General features: G+C 44.6%; 1 protein-coding gene across 1 annotated transcript; it reads right to left on the bottom strand.

The window, feature by feature from the left end:
• Positions 1 to 407: 407 nt before the first annotated feature.
• Positions 408 to 4,886, bottom strand: LOC311515247 (olfactory receptor 52P1-like; the record flags this gene model as incomplete). The annotated part of the gene is made up of 2 exons (XM_084618187.1): positions 4,770 to 4,886; positions 408 to 1,504 (listed from the first exon to the last, which is right to left on the bottom strand). Exon 2 carries the CDS (start codon positions 1,458 to 1,460, stop codon positions 408 to 410), a length of 1,053 nt encoding a protein of 350 aa, XP_084474313.1. The 5' UTR covers positions 1,461 to 1,504; positions 4,770 to 4,886.
• Between the last annotated feature and the right edge of the window lie 20,236 nt (positions 4,887 to 25,122).

Here is a 25,122-nt window from a genome sequence, read left to right as displayed (position 1 = left end):
TCCAGGACAGTGAATTTCCAAGCCAAAACAAAGAAAACCTAAAGCATTTTCTAGCTAGATTTCTTACTAACTGTACAGGAGTTGAAGGGCTTGCATCCTTGATCTGTTCCCAGCAACGGTATTACACAGACAGACAAAGGCTTTCCCCCCCTCCAGATTTGAAAGTACCTTGTCCCTCATTGGTCATTTTGGGTCAGGTGCCAGCGAGGTTACCTTAGCTTCTTAACCCTTTTCTGGTGAAAGGATTTTCCTTCTGCTAGGAGTACAACTCGTAAGAACTGCACAGTCAAGGAAGGCTGACTTTTTTTACAGATTGTTTGTGAGCATACTCTTCCTCCATGCCAGGGGTAACTGGGGAACCATGGCGCTCACAGAACTTCTGGTCTTCCTCCCAAACCGCATCCTACTTAGTGCTGGTTCACATGCTCTCTGACAATTTGACAGTTCCCTGATGGACACTGCAGGCCTGAGGAGATATCGTCTCTTGTGTCTGCAGAACTTTGTGTGAACTTTGTGTCTGCAGAACTTCTGCAGGTGTATTTGACTACTTTGTCACGAAGCTCTTTCATTTTGACCCCATAAATGATAGGGTTGAGCATGGGAGGGATGAGGAGATAGAGGTCAGCTAAGATGATATGAACATAGGGTGCGATGTCTTGACCAAAGTGGTGTGTAAGAATGGAGAAGAAGGTAGGGGTATAATATGTCAGCATCACACAGATGTGGGCTGTGCAAGTGTTAAGGGCTTTCTGGTGGGCTTTATGAGAAGAGATTCTGAGGACGGCCCTGATGATCAGACCATACGACAGGGCAATGAACGTCAGGTCAAACCCATTGATTACAAACATTAGCACAAAACCATATATCCTGTTGACTCTGATGTCCCCACACACCATCTTCTCCAGAGCTATGTGCTCACATTGCATGTGGGGGATAATGCGGTTGGCACAGAATGTCTGCTGACTCAGGAGCAGGGGCAGGGGCAGAATGAAGAGAACAGCTCTTATGAAACCTACAAGCCCTAGCTTAGCTATTTGTGCATTGGTGAGGATGGTGGCATATCTCAGAGGGTTACATATGGCAACGTAGCGATCGAAGGCCATTGTCACGAGGGTGGATGAGTGCATCACAGAAATCGTGTGGAGGAAGAACATCTGGGTGAGGCAGCCAGCCACAGTAATGCCTTTCAAATTGAACCAAAATATGCCCAGTGCCTTTGGCACAACAAAGGTAGGTGTGGCAATGTCTGTAAGTGCCAGCATGCAGAGCAGGAGGTACAACGGCTTCTGCAGAGTCTGTTCCTTACCTACAACAGACAGAAGCGTGACATTTCCCAACAGGCTGATAATGTAGAATGTAAAGAAAGGGATGGAAATCCAGATGTGGGCAGCCTCCAGGCCAGGGATGCCCATTAGGATGAAAGTTGAAGTGTCAGAGTGGGTGAAGTTGAAAGGTGCCATGAAGCAGTTGATGCATCGATATGACTCAGAAATGCTCAAGGTGCCTGTAAAGGGAGAAAAGCACAGCAAGGGGGTTCTTATTTGTAAAAAATAATATGGTAAATATGTTATAGTTATGAACATTCTCGGAGTCTTCTTGAGTGAGGAGTGAAGAACTACCGACGATGTCACTCCCTGCTTTCCATAGATCTAGAATACGGAGGGAACCGTTTGTTTCAAAACTTGGTTTCCAGACTCGTTTGTGGGAAGATTACAGACTCCCCAAAATGGAGTCCAGAGTTATGTGGCCTGGTCACATGGCCTTTTAGAGTCATAGCATCCACTACGTATAGTCTGTCTGAAGCATTCTCAGGGAGGCTCACCAGGTGGGAGATAAGTTTCTCTAAAGGCCTATTGTTTCCCCCAAAGTCTCATTGCCCTGAATAGGCCCTTCCCAACCATCTATCTAGACTGACATCAAGTTCCCTAGTGGGCGTTACTCACTTGTAACTACATTTGAAATACAGGGAAGTCATCAAAATTCAGAACTTTTGACCAAAATCATCAATACATACAACCATAACCATATTCAGAAAGTCATAACTTTTCCAATAACATCTTACATGACCCATCTTGCATAAACTGTATCATAATTATGCTATAATCATATCATCATATCACAATGAACAATATGGGGTACATTGTTACAAAAATATCAAATGTTATTTCTACCAGTGAAATGCCTGAAGTTACAGAACAACAACAAATGGAAACAAAACTGAGTAAAACTTGTGACACCCAGATTGTAGTTCTGTGGCTTGCCATGGGAAAGAGACCCTGAAACTCCCCAAACACACTCTGTACCACGAAAGGTCCCAAAGTTGGCCTTGGACCAACAAACACAAAGAAAAAAATAATTTCAACAGCACTGCCCACCTGTCCACCTACATGCTGCTTTGCAACCCTGTGATGTTCCCCTCTGGTGTTATCTGGACTGGTGATCTGGTTGGTCACCCCAGTCCTTAGCTTTGGTAGCCAGCCTTACCCTGCTCAGCTGTGAGAACCCCACTCCTGGGCTGTTCACGCTCAGTCTTTGACATGTAAACTGCTCTTTGGATTATGCAACCGAATGACACTAGCCAATATCTCCTTTCCCAGACACAACCTTACTCTTGCAGTGTGCAGGTGTGCCCGCAGGGCACTCCAAGCTTATGTGAGTTTGTCAGTTTAAGAAAGAAATGGAAATGCCCCAGGCTTGTTATCCCAAGGGGAGTCTCTTACACGCTTCAAACCAAACACACTGCTTCAGGTAGAATAAACAACAAATGTATTAAGTACAAAGATAGAATTTAAGTGATATTCAGTGATAGGCAAAAAGTCAGAGTGGTTACCAAAAGAAAAGGAAATGTAAGCACACTGTCTAAACTCTCAATCCTATTAGACTGGGCAACATCTAGATTAAGGATTTTTCTCACCCCACTGAATATTGCAGTCCTTAATATACAAGTTTCCTGTGTAAACCTGGGCCAATCTCCCCTGTTGGAGTCTTGTCTTCTTCTCAGTGGGGGCAGGAGAAGGGCCCAGTATGTGTCCGCTCTGTCTGTTTTACAGCCTCAATCCATGTGCTTGGGGGGCACAAGTCCAGCCATGTCTGGGGGGCATTGCTGAGTCTCTCCAAGCAAGGTTGAGCAATTCCCTCTGTGGAGCTTCATGCACGTGAGTCATTGCATTGGAGCTCCCTTGCTGGACAAGGGCTCTTGATGGGTTGTTTGACACCCTGCCTGGGGATTGGTCAATTTCCTTGCTGTTGCCTCTGGAGAGCTAATATCTGACTTATTCCCCAATTTACAGCATGTTTTAGTGACCACCATACAACACCATAATCATAACTCCATATTCATTAATGATACACATGTATGGATAGAGGCATGATTTCAACAGATCATAACCTTTCCCTGATACCTTACAAGGCATGTTTTCTATGTAAAATCATGTTTATATGAAAATGAGGACTATGGCGGTTACAGGATGCTCCCCGGTGATAGAGAATGTCTCACCTCCCCCCTTAGTTTGCTACAAGAGGGTTAGCCACCGACTAGCTCAAAGGCAGGGTGTGTTATCGCTCTCTTGGCACCCAGCCTTCAAGGCCATGAGGCGGTGTCATAAATATAAAGTGAAGGGGAAAACTCCTCTCACCTGTAAAGGGTTAAGAAGCTAAAGGTAACCTCGCTGGCACCTGACCAAAATGACCAATGAGGAGACAAGATACTTTCAAAAGCTGGGAGGAGGGAGAGGAACAAAGGGTCTCAGTCTGTGTATATGCTGGGTCTTTGCCAGGGATAGACTAGGAATGGAGTCTTAGAACTTTTAGTAAGTAATCTAGCTAGGTATGTGTTAGATTATGATTTCTTTAAATGGCTGAGAAAAGAATTGTGCTGAATAGAATAACTATTCCTGTCTGTGTATCTTTTTTGTAACTTAAGGTTTTGCCTAGAGGGGTTCCCTATGTTTTGAATCTAATTACCCTGTAAGGTATCTACCATCCTGATTTTACAGAGGTGATTTCTTTACTTCTATTTACTTCTATTTTTATTAAAAGTCTCCTTGTAAGAAAACTGAATATTTTTCCATTGTTCTCAGATCCAAGGGTTTGGGTCTCTGGTCACCTATACAACTTGGTGAGGCTTTTTAACCAACATTTCCCAGGAAAGGGGGGGTGCAAGTGTTGGGAGGATTGCTCATTGTTCTTAAGATCCAAGGGTCTGCGTCTGTAGTCACCTAGGCAAATTGGTGAGGCTTTTTACCAAACCTTGTCCAGGAAGTGGGGTGCAAGGTTTTGGGAAGTATTTTGGGGGGAAAGACATTTCCAAACAGCTCTTCTCCAGTAACCAGTATTTGTTTGGTTGTGGTAGCAGCCAATCCAAGGACAAAGGGTGGAATATTTTGTACCTTGGGGAAGTTTTGACCTAAGCTGGTAAAGATAAGCTTAGGAGGTTTTTCATGCAGGTCCCCACATCTGTACCCTAGCGTTCAGAGTGGGGAAGGAACCTTGACAGGTGGTGTGCCTCAGTTTCCCCATTCAGACACTGCAAACCAGGTTTCTATGCTATGATCAGATTTAAATCTGTTTGCAGCTATTAACTATGAACTAGACTTACCATAAGGTAATTTAATTAATTTATTTGTGTCTCTGGAATTTTGGTGCCTCAGGGTCTGGGAAGATAGTTTTTCAGGGGGATCCTGCACATTGGCTGGCTCTTTGCCACCTTTCCCTAGAGGATGGTGATCTGAGCTCCCTGGGCTGGCTGTGTTTACCCTTTGATCAGACACAACTTTTTCCCAGCAGCTTTCCCACGACTCACTAGCATGGGGGAAGACACCCCCTTCTCTGTCAGTTGGGGCATTTGTATTCTCACAGACTACCACCTGGCAACTTCCTGGTCTCAATTCTTCCGTTATCACAGGCATTGGAGCTGCAACTAGATGTAAAGAGACACAGATATTTTCAAAAAAAAGTATCAGAAATAGCGTCCTGAAAAACTGGGACCTGGATTGGGGTACCCTCCGTCACCCCTTCCTCTGTCGCTGAGAAGTAAGCTGTGGGACTGCTCCCCTCCAGGAAGCCAGTTACACAGTTCCCTCTCAAAACCTGGGTCACCGGCTGTCAGGGTTCCCTCCCCACCCTGAGCTCTGGGGCACAGATGTGGGGTCCCGCATGAAACACCCCCTAAGCGTATTTCTACCAGCATAGGTGAAAAATTTCCCAAAGGCACAAATCATTTCCTTGTCCTTGGATGGTATTGCTACCACCACCAAGTGATTTAGACAAAAATCCAGGAAAAAAGGGCCACTTTGAGCCCTTGTTTCCCCAAAATATTCCCCGGAAACCCCTTCACCCCTTTCCTGGGAGCAGGCTTGAGAAAAATATACTAGCCAATTGGTTACAAAGTGAGCACAGAGCAAACCCCTGGCGTTTTAGGACCCTGAAAATCAATCAGGTTCTTAAAAGGAGAACTTTTTTTTTTTTTTTTAAGTAAAAGAATCACACCTGGAAAATCAGGATGGAAGGTAACTTTACAGAGTAAATAAAAAAGTAAAACACAGAGGATTCCCGACTGGGCTCAGCTTCAAAGTTACAAAAAACAAGAATAAAACTCCCTCTTAGCATATGGAAAATTCACAATCTAAAACAAAAGATAACAAAGGTATTTCCCTGCCTTTACTTACAATTTCTGTAACTGTAATGTATCATTTCAGGTATCTTTTCAGGAGATGATTTACCAGCTTGGTCTCTGTCTCTCTCTGTGTCCAGAGAGGGGACACACAAAGAGAGCACAGATAAAAACTCTTCCCCCCACTCCAGATTTGAAAGTATCTTCTTCCCTTATTGGTCCAGTTGGCCAGGTGCCAACCAGGTTATCTGACCTTCTTAACCCCTTACAGGTAAAGGGACTCTGTACCTCTGGACAGGAGGGATTTTATGTTACCGCATACATCAAGGTTGTGACCCTTCCCTTTATATTTATGACACAGTCTGTGTACCTGGGTTCCCAGATGCTGATGCAGCCTTCCTTCTAGTGTCCTCGGCATTATGCCCCAAGTGACGAGTGGGGAGACATTCCTCTACCCCCACTATTCCTTCCCCAGTTTCCTCCTCTGGGCCCCCTCCTAAGACACATTTCTGTGTGCTCCATAGGAAGTGATCTTTCTTTTGTTCAGCTGCAAAACTCTGCCAGTTAACAGCTGAGACAGTTTCCTTACTCACTGACAACACCTCCCCTGCCTCTGTGCCTGAGGGCATGTTGCCTAGTCTCAGCCCCCTCCCATACTTGGAAGCATCCTGCTTCCGTGTGTTACAGAGTGACAGGCATCCTCACTCACCTCAGTGGTTTCTGAGATTCCCTGCCCCTTCTCTAGGCTCTCCTCTGGGACACATTTCTCTATGCTCCCTAGACTTTGTCTCTGGTTCAGCTGTGACCTGCTGGAAGCTAACAACCTGGACAGTTCTCTTCCTGGAAGGTATTACACCCCATCCCTTCCTGATGTGATGTTTCCTCCAGCTTGAGTGCAGGAGTTGTTCTAAACCACCCTCCCGCCTGGAAGCATGTGGCTTCCCCCTGTTGCAGAAGAATCAAGGAGACTCTCTCCCATTCTATCAGCAGTTCCTGAGAACTTACCCTTTCCTTCACTGGTCCCAGGATAAAACTCACTCCTGCGGCAGGCAAATACTTTAAGCTGAGCTGCACAGAAAAAACATGAGCACGGAGCAGGTCGACGAAGAGGTGTTCCATTACTCCACAGTCCAAACACTTTCCAGACCTTCCCACACCACAAGGATTTTACCTAGTGGTATAAGGAATCTGCTTTCGCCCACCCTCACAATCTCTGCCGTGTGGCCAGGTAGCACCCTGGCCTTTGGGACCACATTCCGCTGAACCAGAGAGATATGAGCTCCTGTATCCCTCTGCCTCAAGTACTCCATCCATTTGGAGAGCGTTAACATGCTCCATGTCTGGTTCTGCAGAGGCTAATCTCCTAAAACCAATATGATTGGTTTCAGTTGCTTGGGGAGTTACTGGGGTGAGGACAGCAGAACTAACATGAACTATTGGTTGCCTGCTTCCTCCTAGCACAGGCCATTTATTCCTCAAGTGATCAGTGGAATTACACTGGCAGCACCTTTTGAGCTCTTCTGCTTTTACAGGAGATTTGGGATGGGGGTTAGAGGAATGTTTTTGGCTAAGAGAATGTTTAGGCTCCCATCCCCCTACTGTCTTCCCAGGGGCAAAATGGGACCCTCCCTTCCCACCAGTTGTCAACCCCTCTTTCTGTGGCCTGCCCTCAATAGACACCTGAGTCTAATCGAAGTCATCAGCTAAAAAAGCCATCTCAGCCCCAGACTTTACATCTTTGTCCCACAGACACTGCTTTACTTCAGCCGTACTTAGTAAATGCTCTTGAGCAACAAGTCCAAGTATTTCTTCAAAACTTGCCACCTCTTTACCCCTCACCCATTTTCTCATCCTCTCCAGAAACAGAGATGCGGGGGCTCAGAGGGAGCAGACTCCTCTCCCCCCTTGAAAAAAATGTTATCCTATTTGTTTTGAAGGTTTAAGCCTGTGAGTTTGAGATATCAGCAACTTTTCTGTCAGTTCTTCTTGGGTCCTAAGAAGCTCACCCATCCTTAGAGGCCACAGGAGAGCTCCACATGAAGTCACTGGAGACTCAGTGCTGATTTAAATCAGGGCATTTATTTAAGTCACTACATGTGGATTTAGGGGGAACTCCTGGATCTGTTGGTAATTTGGCCTTTGATCTCAAAGGCGACCAGATTCACCCTGAGTGTTTAACTTTTGGCTCCCGGCTGTGAAAATCATGGGTTTGGGTCCTGCTGCAGAAAGTGCGATTCTGTTAGGGTGCTGAAAGAGTCTGAAGGAAACCCCCAGTTCATGGGGTGCTCTGAGACCGGGAATGAAAGTTGGGAATTTCAAAACACAGGGGCCCTGATTTTGCTCTCAGAGAGGACAGTGTCAATCTGGAGTGACCCAGTGAAGACAGAATGTGAAAGCAGAATATAGCCAGTGTGTGGCCCATTCTCGTTGTGAACTCTCTGGTTCACAGGTACCCACTGCAGAGGCTTTGGCTGCATTTCCTAACAGGGCAGTGACATTGCTGAACTGGAAAACTTGAGCGAACCAGAGGAAAAACCACACAGCACAAAAAAAAAAAAAAAGGAAGTTACTGAGACAGATAGAAGGAAACAGTAAGAGAAAAGGAACTAAATTTAAAACACAATATTTGTCGAAACTCTTTCCAATACATTTATAGTTCCAATTTGACCAGGTAAATCCCTTGGTGTTTCTGAGAGTACTAAAAACTCAGCACTAACCTTAATGCAGAAACAGGCAAGTCACCGCAATCCTGCTCAGCAGAGAAAGGAAATCTCCTTATGGCTACTGCAAGGCAGAGGCTTGAGAATCAGTGTGTGAATGTCACATGGCTGACACTTCACATGCTGCACAGCGACCTTTATGATCCCCCTGAACACTGCCCGCGAACTGTCAGGTTGCCCAGGACTCCCATAGAATTCCCTGGACTCTGTGAGCAGCGGAAAAAGCAGAAAATAGACCGTAGAGAACTTCAGCCTAAGAGCCCCCCTGGGAGTGAAGAAATGATCTGCCAATAACAGGGGCTCAGTTTTACAGAGCAAAATGCAGTTTGCGAACGGTTCAGTGCAGCATATGGTGATAGATTTCTTTCCTGTGTGTAGTGCACTTCCACCTGCACTCACTGGGAACGCTGCCACAAGATTGGGGGCCAAAAACACATTTCACTTGATGGTAGCATTGTACCACTGCACACCACCCATGCAGCTGTAATAGCCATTCCCTTCGCCTCTGAAAAATCAGTGCCACCCTGTCGCAGGCAAATTACATGATCCTGAAATAATGCAAGCTGAAATGCGTGTAAAAGGCTTTCTTCTCATAGGATTCTGACATCAATGGTAGTTGCCAGTGGCCCTTGGGAGGTGCTAACTTGTTTTATGTCTGACAGCTACCAACTGTTTTAATGGTTAATCTACTCTCTGCATCAGGGAGGCATCACATTTCACTTCTTTGTTGACCTTTCACAGATTGGTGTAGAAATGGGTTATGATATCCTGGGTCAGAGCTAGTCCAACGGGACTTCTCCACTGACTGCGTGATTACTTCCTCTCTTCCCGTACTAAAATGATCGTGCTTCGGTGAGAACATGGGTGAGAACATGGTGGTACAGGAATCAAAGAACTGCTACATGTGGCTCTCCTGTTTGGGCTACTGTCCCTAGCCCCATACTTGCGTCATAGATGCCTTGCGGCCAAATTTGAGGTCCAGAGGGTATAAGACGGATGGGTTGTCACCCCTGGGGTGCAGTCTGGGAGCCATGAGAACTGCTGCACCCCTCTAACCACCCAACTGGGCTGGCCCTGTTTCACACTGCTTTGCTGGTGATTCAGTCTCTCCAGGCCCTGTGATCACCAACACTAGAGCAGATGGTGCCACACACTGAAACAGAGCTACCTGAGAGTTTAGCGAACCTCCTAAGTATAAACAGCAGACCCCAGCCGATTTCTCCGTTTTGTTTCCAATTTTTGTTGAAAGTTATATACATAACTTCAGACATTTCACTGGTGGAAAGAACCACCGATCTTTGCACCTCAGCTGCTTCAATCTCCCACCATATCCTGGACCCGCTGTCTGAACTCTCCTTCCCCATCCCAGGCTGCCTTGCTTCCAACATCATGCTGGTTGCCAGTGTCTTCTCCATACACCTCAGTCACCTGTGGATTCCACAACCTCTGAGCTGCCTCACGCTCCCCACAACTCTTCTTCTGCAGGGGGTGAGATGACTCCCATCAAACCGGCTCCCTTGGCAGGGAGGAGTGACATACTGGTCAGAAATCTACACACAGGTCGCAAATGCTGAGGAACCTATGCTGCTTCTCTTATTACACCGATACACAGTACATGGTGCTTCAAGGACTGCTGCTCAGGAAAAACTCACAGGCTGAGAATTATGCACATTATATAATGAGAGCGGGCAACTCTGGGACATGTGAGGGCCTAGATCAATACAGCTGCCACATGCAGGAACCACCGGTAGCTGACTGACACAGTGGGCCAGTGTGAGACAGATGTTAAACCCAGGATGCTCTGGGAGGATTTGCTAGCCAGCTCTGTTAGTTATGAATGGTGAGGGTTGTACATTCATCCTTAGTGCAAAGATTTTATGGGATGTGTGAAGGTTCCTTCCACACTCTGAACTCTAGGATACACATGTGGGGACCTGCATGAAAACCTCCTAAGCTTACTTTTACCAGCTTAGATTAAAACTTCCCCAAAGTACAAAATTATTTTGTAAAAGTTATTATTTTTCTCACCGAAAACTTTTTTGCATGCAGCGCCTTATGGGATCCCTCAGGTTCATGAAATACACACAGAGTGCACATTTTCCAAGGCAGAGCTGTCACCTGAGAATTATGGTTAAATTCAACATACTCATGAATAGAAAATTGTTCTAATGCTTAATTAACTCACACCATTTAAAATGTACACTTTATTTCCAATCAGAAATTCTTTAACTCCAATTTCCAGATATTGGATTGTGTTACACCTCTCAGAGTAACAGTTAGTCTGTCTCCGCAAAAAGAAAAGGAGGACTGTGGCATCTTAGAGACTAACAAACTTATTTGAGCATAAGCTTTTGTGAGCTATAGCTCCCTTCATCGCAAAAGCTTATAGCAAAAGCTTATGCTCAAATGAATTTGTTAGTCTCTGAGGTGTCACAAGTCCTCCTTTTCTTTTTGCTGTTACACTTCTGTATGCTAGCCTGAAAAGCCTATTATTCAATACTAGTTCACAGTGTATATCGTTTCCGACAGTTATCAAGTCACCCCTTAACCATCTTGATTAAACTAAACAGATTCAAATCTTTGAATCTATCACAACAAGGCATGTTTTCTAATTTGTACTAATTCTTGTGATCCCTCTCTGAAAACTCTTCCGTAGATAAACATCCAGTTTTAACTGGGGACACCACAACTAGACAGAGGATTCAAGATGCAGCCACACCAGTGCCAAATACAAAGGTAAAATAACTTCTCTAACTCTCCTTGAGATTCCAGTTTTTACCATCCAAGGACCACATTCGCTCTTTCGGCCACAAGGCCACACTGGAAATGCATGTTTAGCTAATTATTTCTTCTTACAGATTGCTCTGAATCAGTGACCTGTTTTCTTTATTATTTACAATCCCCCAATTTTTTGTCATCTGCAAACGTCATTGAGATTCAGGCATGAGAAGGGTTAGCAGCTGAGTTGCTGACACATGTTTCTTCTTACATTTGTCTGTTAACATCTGTAACTTATGCCTCAGACAAAGCTGGGTGCCTGCAAGAAAGTGTCTCAACAAAAGAAACAAGGAAGGTGTCAGGCTTCCCTCCCCACTCTGAATTCTTAGGTACAGTTGTGGGGACCAGCATGAAAGCCCCCCTAAGCTTATTTTAGATTGAAACCTGGTACGCTGCCAATACCAAGCAATTTAACAAAGAATCAGGGAAGATCCCACTTGGAGACGTCTTTCCCCAAAATAGCCCCCCAAGCCCTTACACCCCCTTTCCTGGGAGGCTTGAGAATAAACAAGATGAGCACAAACCAGCCTTGATTTTTAAGACCCAAAAAACCCCATCAGATTCTTAAAAAACAGAACTTTATTAGAAGAACAAAAACAGATAAGAGAACAACTCTGCAAGATCAGAATGGAAAATAATCTCACAGACAGTCAGATTCAAAACATAGAGAATCCCTCTATGCAAAACCTTAAGTTACAAAAAGACACAAAAACAGGAATATAATTCCTCCAGCACAGCGAATTTCACAAGCCAAAACAAAGAAAACCTAATGCATTTTCTAGCTAGATTACTTACTAACTTTAGAGGAGTTCGAGGGCTTGCATCCTTGATCTGTGCCCGGCAAAGGTATCACACAGACAGACAAGCCTTTTCCCCCCCTCCAGATTTGAAAGTATCTTGTCCCCACATTGGTCATTTTGGATCAGGTGCCAGCCAGGCTACCTTAGCTTCTTATACCTTTACAGGTGAAAGGATTTTGCCTCTGGCCAGGAGGGATTTTATAGCACTGTATGCAGAAAGGTGCTTATTCTTCCCTTTATATTTATGACAGGAGGTAACAGAGGTGCAGACCTGTTGCCCTAAACACCAATAGCCTTGTGGCCTTCCTGCCCATTCTGTTGAGCACAAAGTCTCACTTAGCCCATGGCCTCAACTACCTCTTGTTGCAATGAGTTCCTCAGTTTAATTAAGCATTGAGTCAAGAGAGCACTCTTTTTTTATTGGTTTTGAATTTGCCATGTTTCACTTTAATTGCATGTCCTCTTGATCTTGTGTTAGGAGACATGGAGAACACAGTCTCAATCTACTCTCTACCAGGAAGTATTTTATAGATTTTCACATCTCCCCTCTAATTGATCTTCTTTGTAAGGTAACAATCCCAGTTTTTTCAACTTCCATTATGCTGCCCATTCACCTGGCTTGGTTAGCTCTCTCTGAGGACTTCTCTGGACTTGACTAGGACCTAAATAATCTTGTGCCATCTGCATATGTTGCCACATCACTGCTCAACACCCCCTTTCTAGATTGGTAATAAGTATTAAATATTTGCTCTACAGTTTGTTATAAATTGTGTAAACCCCCCACCCCTCTCCCACCACTCACTGGCTGTCCTTCACAGGCACCTTGATCATTTCTGACCCTGACTGACACATGAACCACCTCATGGCAGATTTCAACCTCACACACTTTGACGCTTCAGCATTCTTTCTAATGGGCATCCCTGACTTGGAAACTGCTCACGTCTGGATTTCCGTCCCTTTCTCTATTTTCTACTTTATGGGCCTGCTGGGAAATTTCATGCTTCTCTATGTTATAGCCAAGGAGCAGACTCTGCACAAGCCGATGTACCTGCCGCTCTCCATGCTGGCACTCACAGAAATCGGCACATCTACTTCCGTCATGCCAAATGCAATGTGCATATTTTGGTTCAATTTGAAAGGTATTACTGTGGGTGGCTGCCTCATGCAGATGTTCTTCATTCACGTGGCTTCTGTGACACATTCAGCCACCCTCATGACAATGGCCTTTGATCGCTGTGTCGCCATATGTAACCCTCTGAGATATGCCACTGCCATCACCAACGCATGAATAGCTAAGCTAGGGCTAGTGGGTTTGATAAGAGCTGTTCTCTTCCTTCTTCCCATGCCCCTGCTCCTGAGCAGGCAGCCATTCTGTGCCAACCACATTATCCCACATACGTGCTGTGACCACATGGCCGTGGTGAAGATGTCGTGTGGTGACATTACAGTCAACAGGATGTACGGTTTGGTAATAGCAATTGTAATCATCATGTTAGACCTGACACTTATTGCCCTTTCCTATGGTCTGTTCATCAGGGCTGTCCTCAGAGTATCCTCCAAGAAAGCCCACCAGAAATCTTTCAGCACTTGCACAGACCATATCGGTGTGATGAAGATGTCTTACCCTTCCTTCCTCTTCTCCACTGTGACATACCAGTTTGGTCAGGGAATTGCTCTCCATGTTCACATCATCTTGACCAGCCTATATTACCTCCTTCTCTCCATGTTCAATCCTATCATTTATGGGGCCAAAACCTTCGAGCTTCGTGAGAAATTGCGTAAGTACACTTGCAAAATAGGATTACCCGGTGCCACTGATTTTAAGCCTTCGTGACAAGAGGGTGAAAGTATATCTTGTTAATCAAGGGTGCTCTGTTCTCCTTTGGCTGAGCTCAGCACTGTGGAAGTTCAAGTCTGAGAAGCTCCTCACACCTAACCTCTTATCACTGTATCACCAAGTACTGATCTCTCTGCTGCTAAGTTTCCACTTTCTCACCATCAGCTGATCTCTCTCAGTGTCATCTATCAGCCCTCAGCCCCAGAAACCCTGTCACTTGTTCTTTCCATGACTTTCAAACCAACAGAAGATAAGGTAGTTTTCTGAAGCAAGGTGGCTTTCCATTATACCCTGTTTGAACCGGTATCTTGTTCAGTTTGACAAACTGAAGCCATGCTTTCTGATAGCCAAAGACAATAAAGTAAGGACAGTGCTGAAATATACCTGATTTTTCTACGTCCAGTCCTTCTTGAAGCCTGGAGGATAAACTCAATGTTACGGTTGGAAAATGTTAATACAGGAAAGGTGCTGCAGGAATTGAGGGCATTGTAGTAGAGCTTCTTGGTGAGAGTTTTGAAACGATGTGTTTCTGAGAACTGGACCACATTACTCTGAATTTGAGGGCAGTTTGTGAAACAGATGAAACAGAGATTGTCACTATATGTCCAGGTGATTGAATCGCTTGCCTTCCTGAGTCTTTCACAACCTAGATTGGCTGATGTCTCATTTTTGCATCTATACAATGATACAAAATCTGTTATGAAGAGTCTGCACCAATGAAAGAATGATTGCACTGCTTACTGCTGATATGTATGACCAGAAGCAGAAGCATCCTACTTCCAGTGAAGACACCGAAGAGGAAACGTTGCCTTTTAGGGACTAACAGTAACAATATAATGCAACTCAGAATATGCACATTGGCTAGCATCATTGAATGTATTTAGAAATAAATAATATAATAATGTTATTGCTGTTTTTACGCAACATAAGTTTTGGGCTCCCTTGGGCAAGGCAATTTTTAACAACATAATTTGCTATTTTTTCTTTAAAACACCAGCCACCCATCAATCAGGATTCAATACAAATACTGAGGGTTTGATTTTCAATTTGATTGTCATCTCATAGATTTGTAGATTATGTGGAAAAACTCCTTCTGGGGCTTTTAGCTTCTTTTCTTTTCTTTTCTTTTCTTTTCTTTTCTTTTCTTTTCTTTTCTTTTCTTTTCTTTTCTTTTCTTTCCTTTTGTAAATCAGATCTATGGAAGGTATCTAACAAAACGTTTCATTTGTTACTTGATGTATAGACCATTGCATTTATTATAAAAAAAACCCTTTGTTTCAAGAAAGAGATTGCGCTACTTTTAGGTTAGTTTTTAAGTTATTTGGGGCTATTAAAGCAGTAAAATGCAGCAAACCTGATGCAGTAGCTCAAGCTGAGCTGGAGGCAGAGCAGCAGCAGCCATAAAAAGAAAGGTCCAGAGAAGGATCCCTGAAGGCAGAACTGGGCTGAGGCCACAGATGCAGCACTCAGCCATGTTGTATCCTTGGGAGCAGCAGTTGAGGAAGAAATCACTTGAGACACAGAGAGCTGTGAGCCATGAAAGCAGCCATTTGTTTTCCACACCCTGAACTAACCAAACCAGCCCAAACTGGCTGGGCTACCCCCTAATAATCTAACTCAGTTGCCATAGCAACAACAAGCTGCTATTACCATGACAACCAAATACACAACATATTCCTCCCCCCTTTATAAGAACATTTCCTAAATAAAACAAACACTAAACTAGAGAAGAAAGGTAGACTGCCTCCATTCCCGGCTAAACCCCAGGGATTATTTTGCCCCATAACCCTGGGTTCACCCTAGCTAAAGATCCAGCCATTGGAGTGTTGTCTCCTTGCTGATTTCAAAGCTTGTTTCATTGTCTGCACAAATCTTTCAGCTAATCCATTGGTCGATGGATGATATGGTGCTGTAGTGATGTGGTGTATCCCATTTGCCTTCATAAACTTTTGAAACTCCTGAGAGATGAACTGTGGTCTGTTGTCACTCGCAAGTTGTTCTGGCAGAACAAAACGACTAAAGAGTCCCCGTAGTTTTTGGATAGTACTCTCTGCAGTAGTGGACTGCATTCTGGAGACTTCTGGCCATTTAGAATGGGCATCTACCACCACTAAGGACATGCTTCCTTCAAGGGGGCCAGCAAAGTCAACATGAATACATTGACATGGGTTTTCAGGCCAGTCCCTGGGTGTAGGGGTACCCACTGGGGTGCATTCCTGACACCCTGACATGACATACAAGCTCTTGCTTTCTCTTCAATAGCACTGTCCAATCCAGGCCACCAGAAATAGCTTCGTGCAATTTCCTTCATGCGCACTATTCCACAGTGACCGTTCTAACATCTGTGATCTCAGTGGTGGTGGGATAATGACACGTCTCCCCCACAATAAACAACCAGATTGGATCGATAACTCCGTCCTCCAGGACATGTAGGTAACAAGGTCCGATGAGACCGGAGAGCTTTCGTTGAGATTTTCCATGCATCACGAGGTCCATAACTTGGGACAATACTGGGTCAATGCGAGTTGCCTTCTTTATCTGAGTAGCAGTGATGGGTGTATTCTCTACGTGTTCAAAGTAGAAGACTTCCTTTTGGGCAGTATCTTGATGTTTGACTGGCAAAGGTAACCTTGAGAGACCATCCACATTGCCGAGCAGAGTGGATTTCTGATATTTGGTTTCATATGTGTGCGCTGAAAGTAACAATGCCCAATGTTGCATACAACTAGCAGCTAATGGGGGAATGCCTAGATAGGGTCCAAAAATTGACGTCAGAGGGCGATGGTCAGCAAGAAGAGTAAAGTTCCACAAAAACAGGTACTGATGAAACTTCTGAATTCCAAAAATGATTCCCAATGGCTCACGTTCAATTTGGGCATAGTTAGTTTCTCCTTTGCTTAGAGTGCGTGAAGCAAAGGCAACAGGTCTCTCTTCTCCCGAAGGCATAATGTTTGACACGACTGCACCCACTCCATAAGGGGAGGCATCGCAGGCCAATTGTAGGGATAAGGATAGATCAAAGTGTGTTAGAACTTCAGAATTTAGCAATGCATTTTTAGCTTTGTTAAATGCAACATCTCAGGCTTCAGTCCACTTCCAGGTCTCGTTCTGCCCAAGGAATTTACGAAGTGGTTTTAGCAGTGTGGCTAACTGTGAGATGAACTTTCCAAAATAGTTCAATAGTCCTAGAAACCAGCGCAGCTGGCTAACATTTTGAGGTGGGGGAACCTCCACGATAGCCTTAACTTTTGCAGAGGCCTTATGAAGACCCTCAGCATCAATGATGTGTCCCAAATATTCAGCAGAGGGCTGGAAGAATTCACACTTGTCTTTGTGGACTTGTAGGCCATACTCTTCCAGTCTTTGTAGGGTAGCCTCTAAATTCTTTAAGTGATCCTTTTCATTCCTTCCAGTGACCAGGATGTCATCCAGAGAGCACTGAACTCCTGGCAAGCCACACAAGATCTGGTCCAAAGCCCTGTGGAACAGGGTGGGAACAGACGTTAAGGGTAGGCGACAGTATCGATAAAGCCCCTTATGAGTCACAATAGTCAACAGCTCTTGGGACCTTTCATCGATATGCATCTGTAAACAGACTTGACTCAGATCAATCTTACTGAAGTTTTGTCACCCAGCCAGGCCCACGAAGAGGTCATCGATGCGGGGAAACGGGTATTGCTCTGCACACAACACTGTGTTGACAATGACCTTATAATCACCACAAATCCGGAGGGAGCCATCTTTCTTCATGATTGGAATGATAGGAGTGGCCCATGGAGTATGGGTAACTGGTATTAGGACTCCATTGGTGACCAGGCACTCCAAATCCGCTTCAACTTTCGGCCTGATGGCATATGGCACAGTTCAGGCTCTCAGATATTTTGGTTGACTGTCAGGTTTCATGTTCAGTGTGACAGTGATTCCCTTCATACTTCCCAGATCCTCTCCAAAAACAGCAGCATGTTTCCTTAGTATAGCGGTCAGACCGGTTTCTTCTTTAGTCCTTTGGTGCACTTCTGCCCTGTTCAGCTGAATCTTCCCAACCCAGGACCTACCCATTCAGGCTGGGTAACTACCTCTCACCACAAACAGTGGCAATTTAGCAGCCTGTCCTTTGAGTTCCACCTTAACATCAATACTGCCCAACATGGGCACAGCTTCTCCTGTATACATCTTCAGAACAGCTTTTGTTGCCTTAAAATGCTGTAGCTTTTCTTTATACACAGCCTCAGAGACCAGTGAGAGGGCTGCCCCGGTGTCCAGTTCCTTGCGTATAGGTTTGCCATCCAACAACGGGGTTACCCAGTATTCATGTGAGCCCACTGCCAAAGACAAAACGTGGAGTGGCTCTTCTTCTTGCGATGAGGTGTCACCTGGGTCATCCTGGATCTGCTCTTGGGTATACGGGTTCCCCTTTTAGGTCGGCCAGAGTACAGGCCTCTTTTTCTTTTGTTTACAGGCACACTCAATGTGTCCCTTTTTGCCACAGTGTTGACACACCAGGTCCTTACACCATCATTGTGATGCCTTGTGACCCGGCTCACCACAGTGGCAACATTCCTGACTCTGCACAGTTTTGTGGGAAGGTTCTTGTGACATTTTATGCACCCTAGAGGATGCACCGATGGATTGCGCCTCCTTTGTAGCCAGTTCCATGGAGACGGCAATATCCACAGCCTTCGGTAAGGGAAGCTAGCCTCTGTCAATAGGCTCTTCCGTATAGTTTCACTCTGCAAACCACACAGTAACCTGTCACGCAGGGCATCATTTAACATCTCCTTAAATTCACGGTGTTTTGCTAGCCTTTTTAAAGTTGCTACAAATTGTACAACTGTTTCCTCTTCTTTTTGGCCTCTTTTGTGGAACCTCTATCCTTCAGGACTTACCAGTGGTTTGGAGGAAAAATGGGACCCCAGGATTTCTGCAATGTCACTGTAAGATTTGGTCTCAGGCTTAACAGGGTGTAATAAGCTGCATAGCAGGGAGTAGGTTTTAGCTCCCACAACACTTAAGAATATTGGCACCTTCTTCTCTGCTGTAATGTCATTTGCAAGAACAAAAAGATCAAAACGCTCAGTTTACACATGCCACTGCACTACATTCTCCTCCAAAGGTTCCAGTGGCCCTTTAAGTGTAGCCATGGTTTTAGTTTCATGTTTCACAGTCAGTGCCAACAAGCCAGCACAGTCAGTGCAAACAAGCCAGTTCTTACCCCCTTCCAACAGCTGAAAGATTTTGGTAGGTTTTTTTTGTTTGTTTGTTTGCTTGCCTTGACTTCCACTTCCTTCTGTGGCTGGGGCAGCACAGGGATCCCATTCTCGTCGCCACTTTGTTGTATCCTTGGGGGCAGCACTTTAGGAAGGAATCACTTGAGACGCAGAGAGCGGTGAGCCATGAAAGCAGCCATTTATTTTCCACACACTGAACTAACCAAACCAGCCCAAACTGGCTGGGCTATCCCCTAATAAGCTAACTCAGTTGCCATAGCAACAACAAGGTGCTATTAGCATGACAACCAAACACACAACAAGCTAGAAGAGTTGAAGGCAGCAGTGCTGAAGCAGAGCTGGGGAGCTGCAGCTGGAGCAGACCAGAACCAGGAGCTGGATCCCCACAAACCTGCTGCACCAACAGGGAGCCACGGCTGAGCTAGAGTAGGGAGCTGCAGGGACAGAGCCAGGACAGTGGATGCCGGCAACTAGTAACAAGGTAGCCGATCACAATGAGCAGCTCAGGAGAGCAAGTTGGGGCCATGGACAGAGGGCCTAGCACAGGGAGATGTCACCAGACCGGAGGGCTTTGAAGACTGGACTCAGGAGAGAGGACGTCAATCTGATGTAGGGCCAATTGCTGTGGAGAAGGGTCCTGCCACCTAGAGCCTGAGGGTGTGTGGCCACTGCAAAAGCCAGTGTCTGACTTGGCAGTATCACCACAGCACAACTAGAGGCTGGCAGGGGGCCTGGGATGTGTGAGGAACACAAAGAGAACAGTTCTTAGGTCCCAGACATGGCTGTTTGTCAGGACGGGGTTCCTTGTTTCCTTGAACTTTCCCATTTATCCTTTATTTTCTTTCCGGTTTCAGAGTAGCAGCCCTGTTAGTCTGTACTCGCAAAAAGAAGAGGAGGATTTGTGGCACCTTAGAGACTAACCAATTTATTTGAGCACAAGCTTTTGTGAGCTACAGCTCACTTCATTGGATGCATTTAGTGGAAAATACAGTGAGGAAATTTATATACACACAGAACATGAAGGAAAAAAAAAAACAAACCTGTAAGGAGAGTGATCAGTTAAGATGAGCTATTACCAGCAGGACAGCAGGGCGGAGGGGGATGGAGATTTGTGTCCATTTATTCTTTTACGTAGAGACTGTGCAGGCATATCACATTGGTAGATGTGTAGATGTCCACACTATCAGAGGCTCGTTCACCTGCCAATGTGATCTATGCCATCATGTGCCAGCAATGCCCCTCTGCCATGTACATTGGCCAAACTGGACAGTCTCTATAAGAATAAATGGACACAAATCAGATGTCAAGAATTATAACAATCATAAACCAATCAGAGAACACTTCAATCTCTCTGGTCATGCGACTACAGACATGAAAGTTGCTATATTACAACAACAACAACAAAAACCTTCAAAAACAGACTCCAACGAGAGACTGCTGAATTGGAATTAACTTGCAAACTGGATACAGTTAACTTAGGCTTGAATAGAGACTCGGAATGGATGGGTCATTACACAAAGTAAAACTATTTCCCCATGTTTATTTCCCCCACCCCCGCCCACTGTTCCTCAGATGTTCTTGTTAACTGCTGGAAAGTTTTCACCCCCCTCCCCCCCCAACCCCCACCCTTCTCTCCTTCTGGTAATAGCTCATCTTAAATGATCACTCTGCTTACAGGTTTTTTTTTCCTTCATGTTCTGTGTGTATATAAATTTCCTCACTGTATTTTCCACTAAATGCATCCGATGAAGTGAGCTGTAGCTCACAAAAGCTTATGCTCAAATAAACTGCTTAGTCTCTAAGGTGCCACAAGTACTCCTCTCCAATTTTCTTTCAGTCGCTGTTTAACACATTCTAGTTGGTTTGAAGTTAATGCAGTGATCAGTGGGTCAAAGAAGTGTCCGGTGTGAAGAGAGTACTCCACAGTGGGGACACCCTAGCTCCTGTCCTAAGTGACCATGATGAGACTGGGGGTTCAGCCTTCCAGGAATCTTTGACTCAGCCATATCGCCATTACGAGGACTCTTCCAAACAGGAGAGTGGAAGGGGAGTCCTTGAGGTCAGGCAGGCCTCTGGGAAAAGGGAGTGGGTGTAGGGACTTGGACTCTTTCACTCCCAGTTCCCTTGGGGTGACGCAAAAGCCAGGAAAGATCCCAACAATAGTTCCCCACTTACATTAGGGAACTGTTAGAAAATGATAGGTTGGATTTATAGTGACGTATAAACAGATGTGTAATTGGTGAAATCTTTCAAGAATTGATTAAAGCTGTCAAGGTTCCTCCCCCACTCTGAACTCTAGGGTACAGATGTGGGGATCTGCATGAAAAACCTCCTAAGCTTATCTTTACCCGCTTAGGTCAAAACTTCCCCAATATTATTATATATTATAAAATATATATTTTATAATATAAAAAATATTACCGCCGTTATCCTTGGACTGGCCGCTACCACCACCAAACTAATACTGGTTACTGGGGAAGAGCTGTTTGGACGCGTCCTTCCCCCCAAAATACTCCCAAAACCTTGCACCCCACTTCCTGGACAAGGTTTGGTAAAAAGCCTCACCAATTTGCCTAGGTGACTACAGACCCAGACCCTTGGATCTTAAGAAAAATGAACAATCCTCCCAACACTTGCACCCCCCACTTTCCTGGGAAATGTTGAATAAAAAGCCTCACCAATTTGCATAGGTGACCACAGACCCAAACCCTTGGATCTGAGAACAATGAAAAAGCATTCAGTGTTTTACAAGAAGACTTTTAATAAAAAATAGAAGTAAATAGAAATAAAGGAATCCCCCCTGTAAAATCAGGATGGTAGATATCTTACAGGGTAATTAGATTCAAAAACATAGAGAACCCCTCTAGGCAAAACCTTAAGTTACAAAAAAGATACACAGGCAGAAATAGTTATTCTATTCAGCACAATTCTTTTCTCAGCCATTTAAAGAAATCATAATCTAACACATACCTAGCTAGATTACTTACTAAAAGTTCTAAGACTCCATTCCTGTTCTGTCCCTGGCCAAGACGACTACAGACAGACACAGACCCTTTGTTTCTCTCCCTCCTGCCAGCTTTTGAAAGTATCTTGTCTCCTCTTTGGTCATTTTGGTCAGGTGCCAGCGAGGTTACCTTTAGCTTCTTAACCCTTTACAGGTGAGAGGAGCTTTCCCCTGGCCAGGAGGGATTTCAAAGGAGTTTACCCTTCCCTTTATATTTATGACAAAAGCTAAATGTCTAACTTTGGGGAGAACATAAGAACATAAGAATGGCCGTACTGGTCAGACCAAAGGTCCATCCAGCCCAGTATCCTGTCTACTGACAGTAGCCAATGCCAGGTGCAACGGAGTGTGTGAACCTAACAGGTAATGATCAAATGATCTCTGTTCTGCCATCCATCTCCAGTTTGACAAACAAAGACTAGGGACACCATTACTTACCCATCCTGGCTAATAGCCATGAATGGACTTAACCTCCATGAATTTATCCAGTTCTCTTTCAAACCCTTTTATAGTCCTAGCCTTCACAACCTCCTCCGACAAGGAGTTCCACAGGTTGACTGTGTGCTGAGTGAAGAAGAACTTCCTTTTCTTGGTTTTAAACCTGTTGCCCATTAATTTCATTTGGTGGACCCTAGTTTTTATATTATGGGAACAAGTAAATACCTTTTCCTTATTCATTGTCTCCACACCACTCATGATTTTATATACCTCTATCATATCCCCCCTTAGTCTCATAGATTCATAGATATTAAGGTCAGAAGGGACCATTATTGTCGTCTAGTTTGAGCTCCTCCACAATGCAGGCCACAGAATCTCACCCACCCACTCCTGCAATAAACCTCTCATCTATGTCTGAGCTATTGAAGTCCTCAAATCATGGATTAAAGACTTCAAGTGCAGAGAATCCTCCAGCAAGTGACCCGTGCCCCATGCTACAGAGGAAGGCGAAAAACCCCCAGGGCCTCTTCCAATCTGCCCTGGAGGAAAATTCCTTCCCGACCCCAAATATGGTGATCAGCTGAACCCAGAGCATGTGGGCAAGATTCACCAACCAGATACCCAGGAAAGAATTCTCTGTAGTAACTCAGATCCCATCCCATCTAACATCCCATCACAGGCCATTGGGATCTGATGGGAACATACCATCTCCTCCATAAACTTATCGAGCTTAATCTTGAAGCCAGGTAGGTCTTTTGCCCCCCACTGCTTCCCTTGGAAGGTTATTCCAGAACTTCACTTCTTTGATGGTTAGAAACCTTCGTCCAATTTCAAGTCTAAACTTCTCCTCTTTTCCAACCTGAAAAGTCCTAGCCTCTTTAATCTCTTCTCATATGGGAGCTGTTCCAAACCCCTAATCATTTTAGTTACCCTTCTCTGAACCTTTTCTAATGCCAGTATATCCTTTCTGAGTTGAGGAGACCACATCTGTATGCAGTATTGAAGATGTGGGCACACCATGGATTTATATAAGGCAATAAAATATTCTCCGTCTTATTCTTTCTCCCTTTTTTAATGATTCCTAACATCCTGTTAGCTGATGTTATGAAGATGGCTCAGTTTTGGGAATCTCTCTAACGTCCTCAGCCATGAAGACTGAAGGAAAGAATTCATTTAGTTTCTCCATAATGACTTTATCATCTTTAAATGCTCCTTTTGTATCTCAATTGTCATGGGGTCCCACTGGTTGTTTAAGAGGCTTCCTGCTTCTGATGTACTTAAAAACATTTTGTTCTTAACTTTTAAGTTTTTGGCTAGCTGTTCTTCAACTCCTTTTTGGCTTTTCTTATTACATTTTTACACTTAATTTGGCAGTGTTTATGGTCCTTTCTATATACCTCACTAGGATTTGACTTCCACTTTTTAAAAGATGCCTTTTCATATTTCACTGTTTGTTTGACATGGTTCTTAAGCTCTTGTTTAGTTCTTTTACTGTGTTTTTTTCATTAGGGGTAATTTAATTGTGGAAGTCTTGTTTACTCCTTCACATTACACAAGAACCAGGGATGACTGAAGGAAATTAATAGGCTGCAGGCTAAGATATTCAGGGATTCAACCCCATGATCTGGGAATCCCTGGCATCTGATTGCCTATGCTTGGACTGGAGAACAGGAGATGGATCCCTCAAGAACAGCCTGTTCTGTTCTTTCAGTGTGAAGATTGGTATCGGTCACTGTCAGAAGACAGGATACTGGACGAGATGGACCATTGGTCTGACCAGCATGGCTGTTTTTATGTTCTTATCTTAGTCTTCTTTTTCTTCTCTGGGTGGTGCTCCTTGTAGTTGATGGGGCCCACATGCCTCACTACATCAAAGAGTCCCTGCCAATGAACCAATCATCTGAAGAGCAAGCTTGGTTGTAACCATAACACACAATCACCCAGTCGGAACACTCACAGCTAGACCCCTTTATTATCGGCCTTCTCTTGTACCTGCTGTGCATTTAGCAAAATTTTTCGAGCAAACACTCACAAAGTCTCGAGGCAATTTCTTAATTGAAGAATTTATTGGTCTATGTTCATTACCTGAGGACTTCCAAGACAGCAGTTCAAAGGGCGAAAACTTGAAGCCTTGAGGCACCTCCCTGATTGGTTAAAGGAGGTTGGGGAGGAGTTGATCGTAATGTTCGGAATCTGAGGCTACAGAATTCAATAATGTCTCCAGAACAGTTCCTTGAAATCACTCTACCAACTCATCGGTTTGGAGATGGTAGATCAACATTCTTAATGTCTTTACCCTCAGTAGTCCTTGATCTCTAAGGATTTATTGGGGTATTACCACCCAGAAAAGGACTTTCATAAGGTAATTCACTCGTTTTGCTCATACTCAGGGTGATGGGATTCTGCCTAGGGGGAAATAAACCTCTCCGGATGCCTTTGTCATCGAACCATGCCTGCGGTCTTTCTTTCTGAATAACATCAAGGACTGCTGAATTAGTAGGTTGCCTTACCTGCCAACACTGATAATTTTGGAGCTCCAAGGAGAGAAGCACTGAACAATGTTACAGAGGCAACACCATTCCAGGTCTTAACAATTCCGGACGACACTCTGAGTCCAGGGATGAACAATTCTACTGTCTGGGGCAAGTCAGTGATTGTTTTGCCTCCTGCACAAAGTATTGTCACTGTCTCAGTCACTCGGGTTCC

Source organism: Lepidochelys olivacea, assembly GCF_965140295.1.
Source record: "Lepidochelys olivacea isolate rLepOli2 genome assembly, chromosome: 1".
NCBI lineage: Eukaryota > Metazoa > Chordata > Testudines > Cheloniidae > Lepidochelys > Lepidochelys olivacea.
This window is presented reverse-complemented; position numbering and strand designations above follow the sequence as displayed.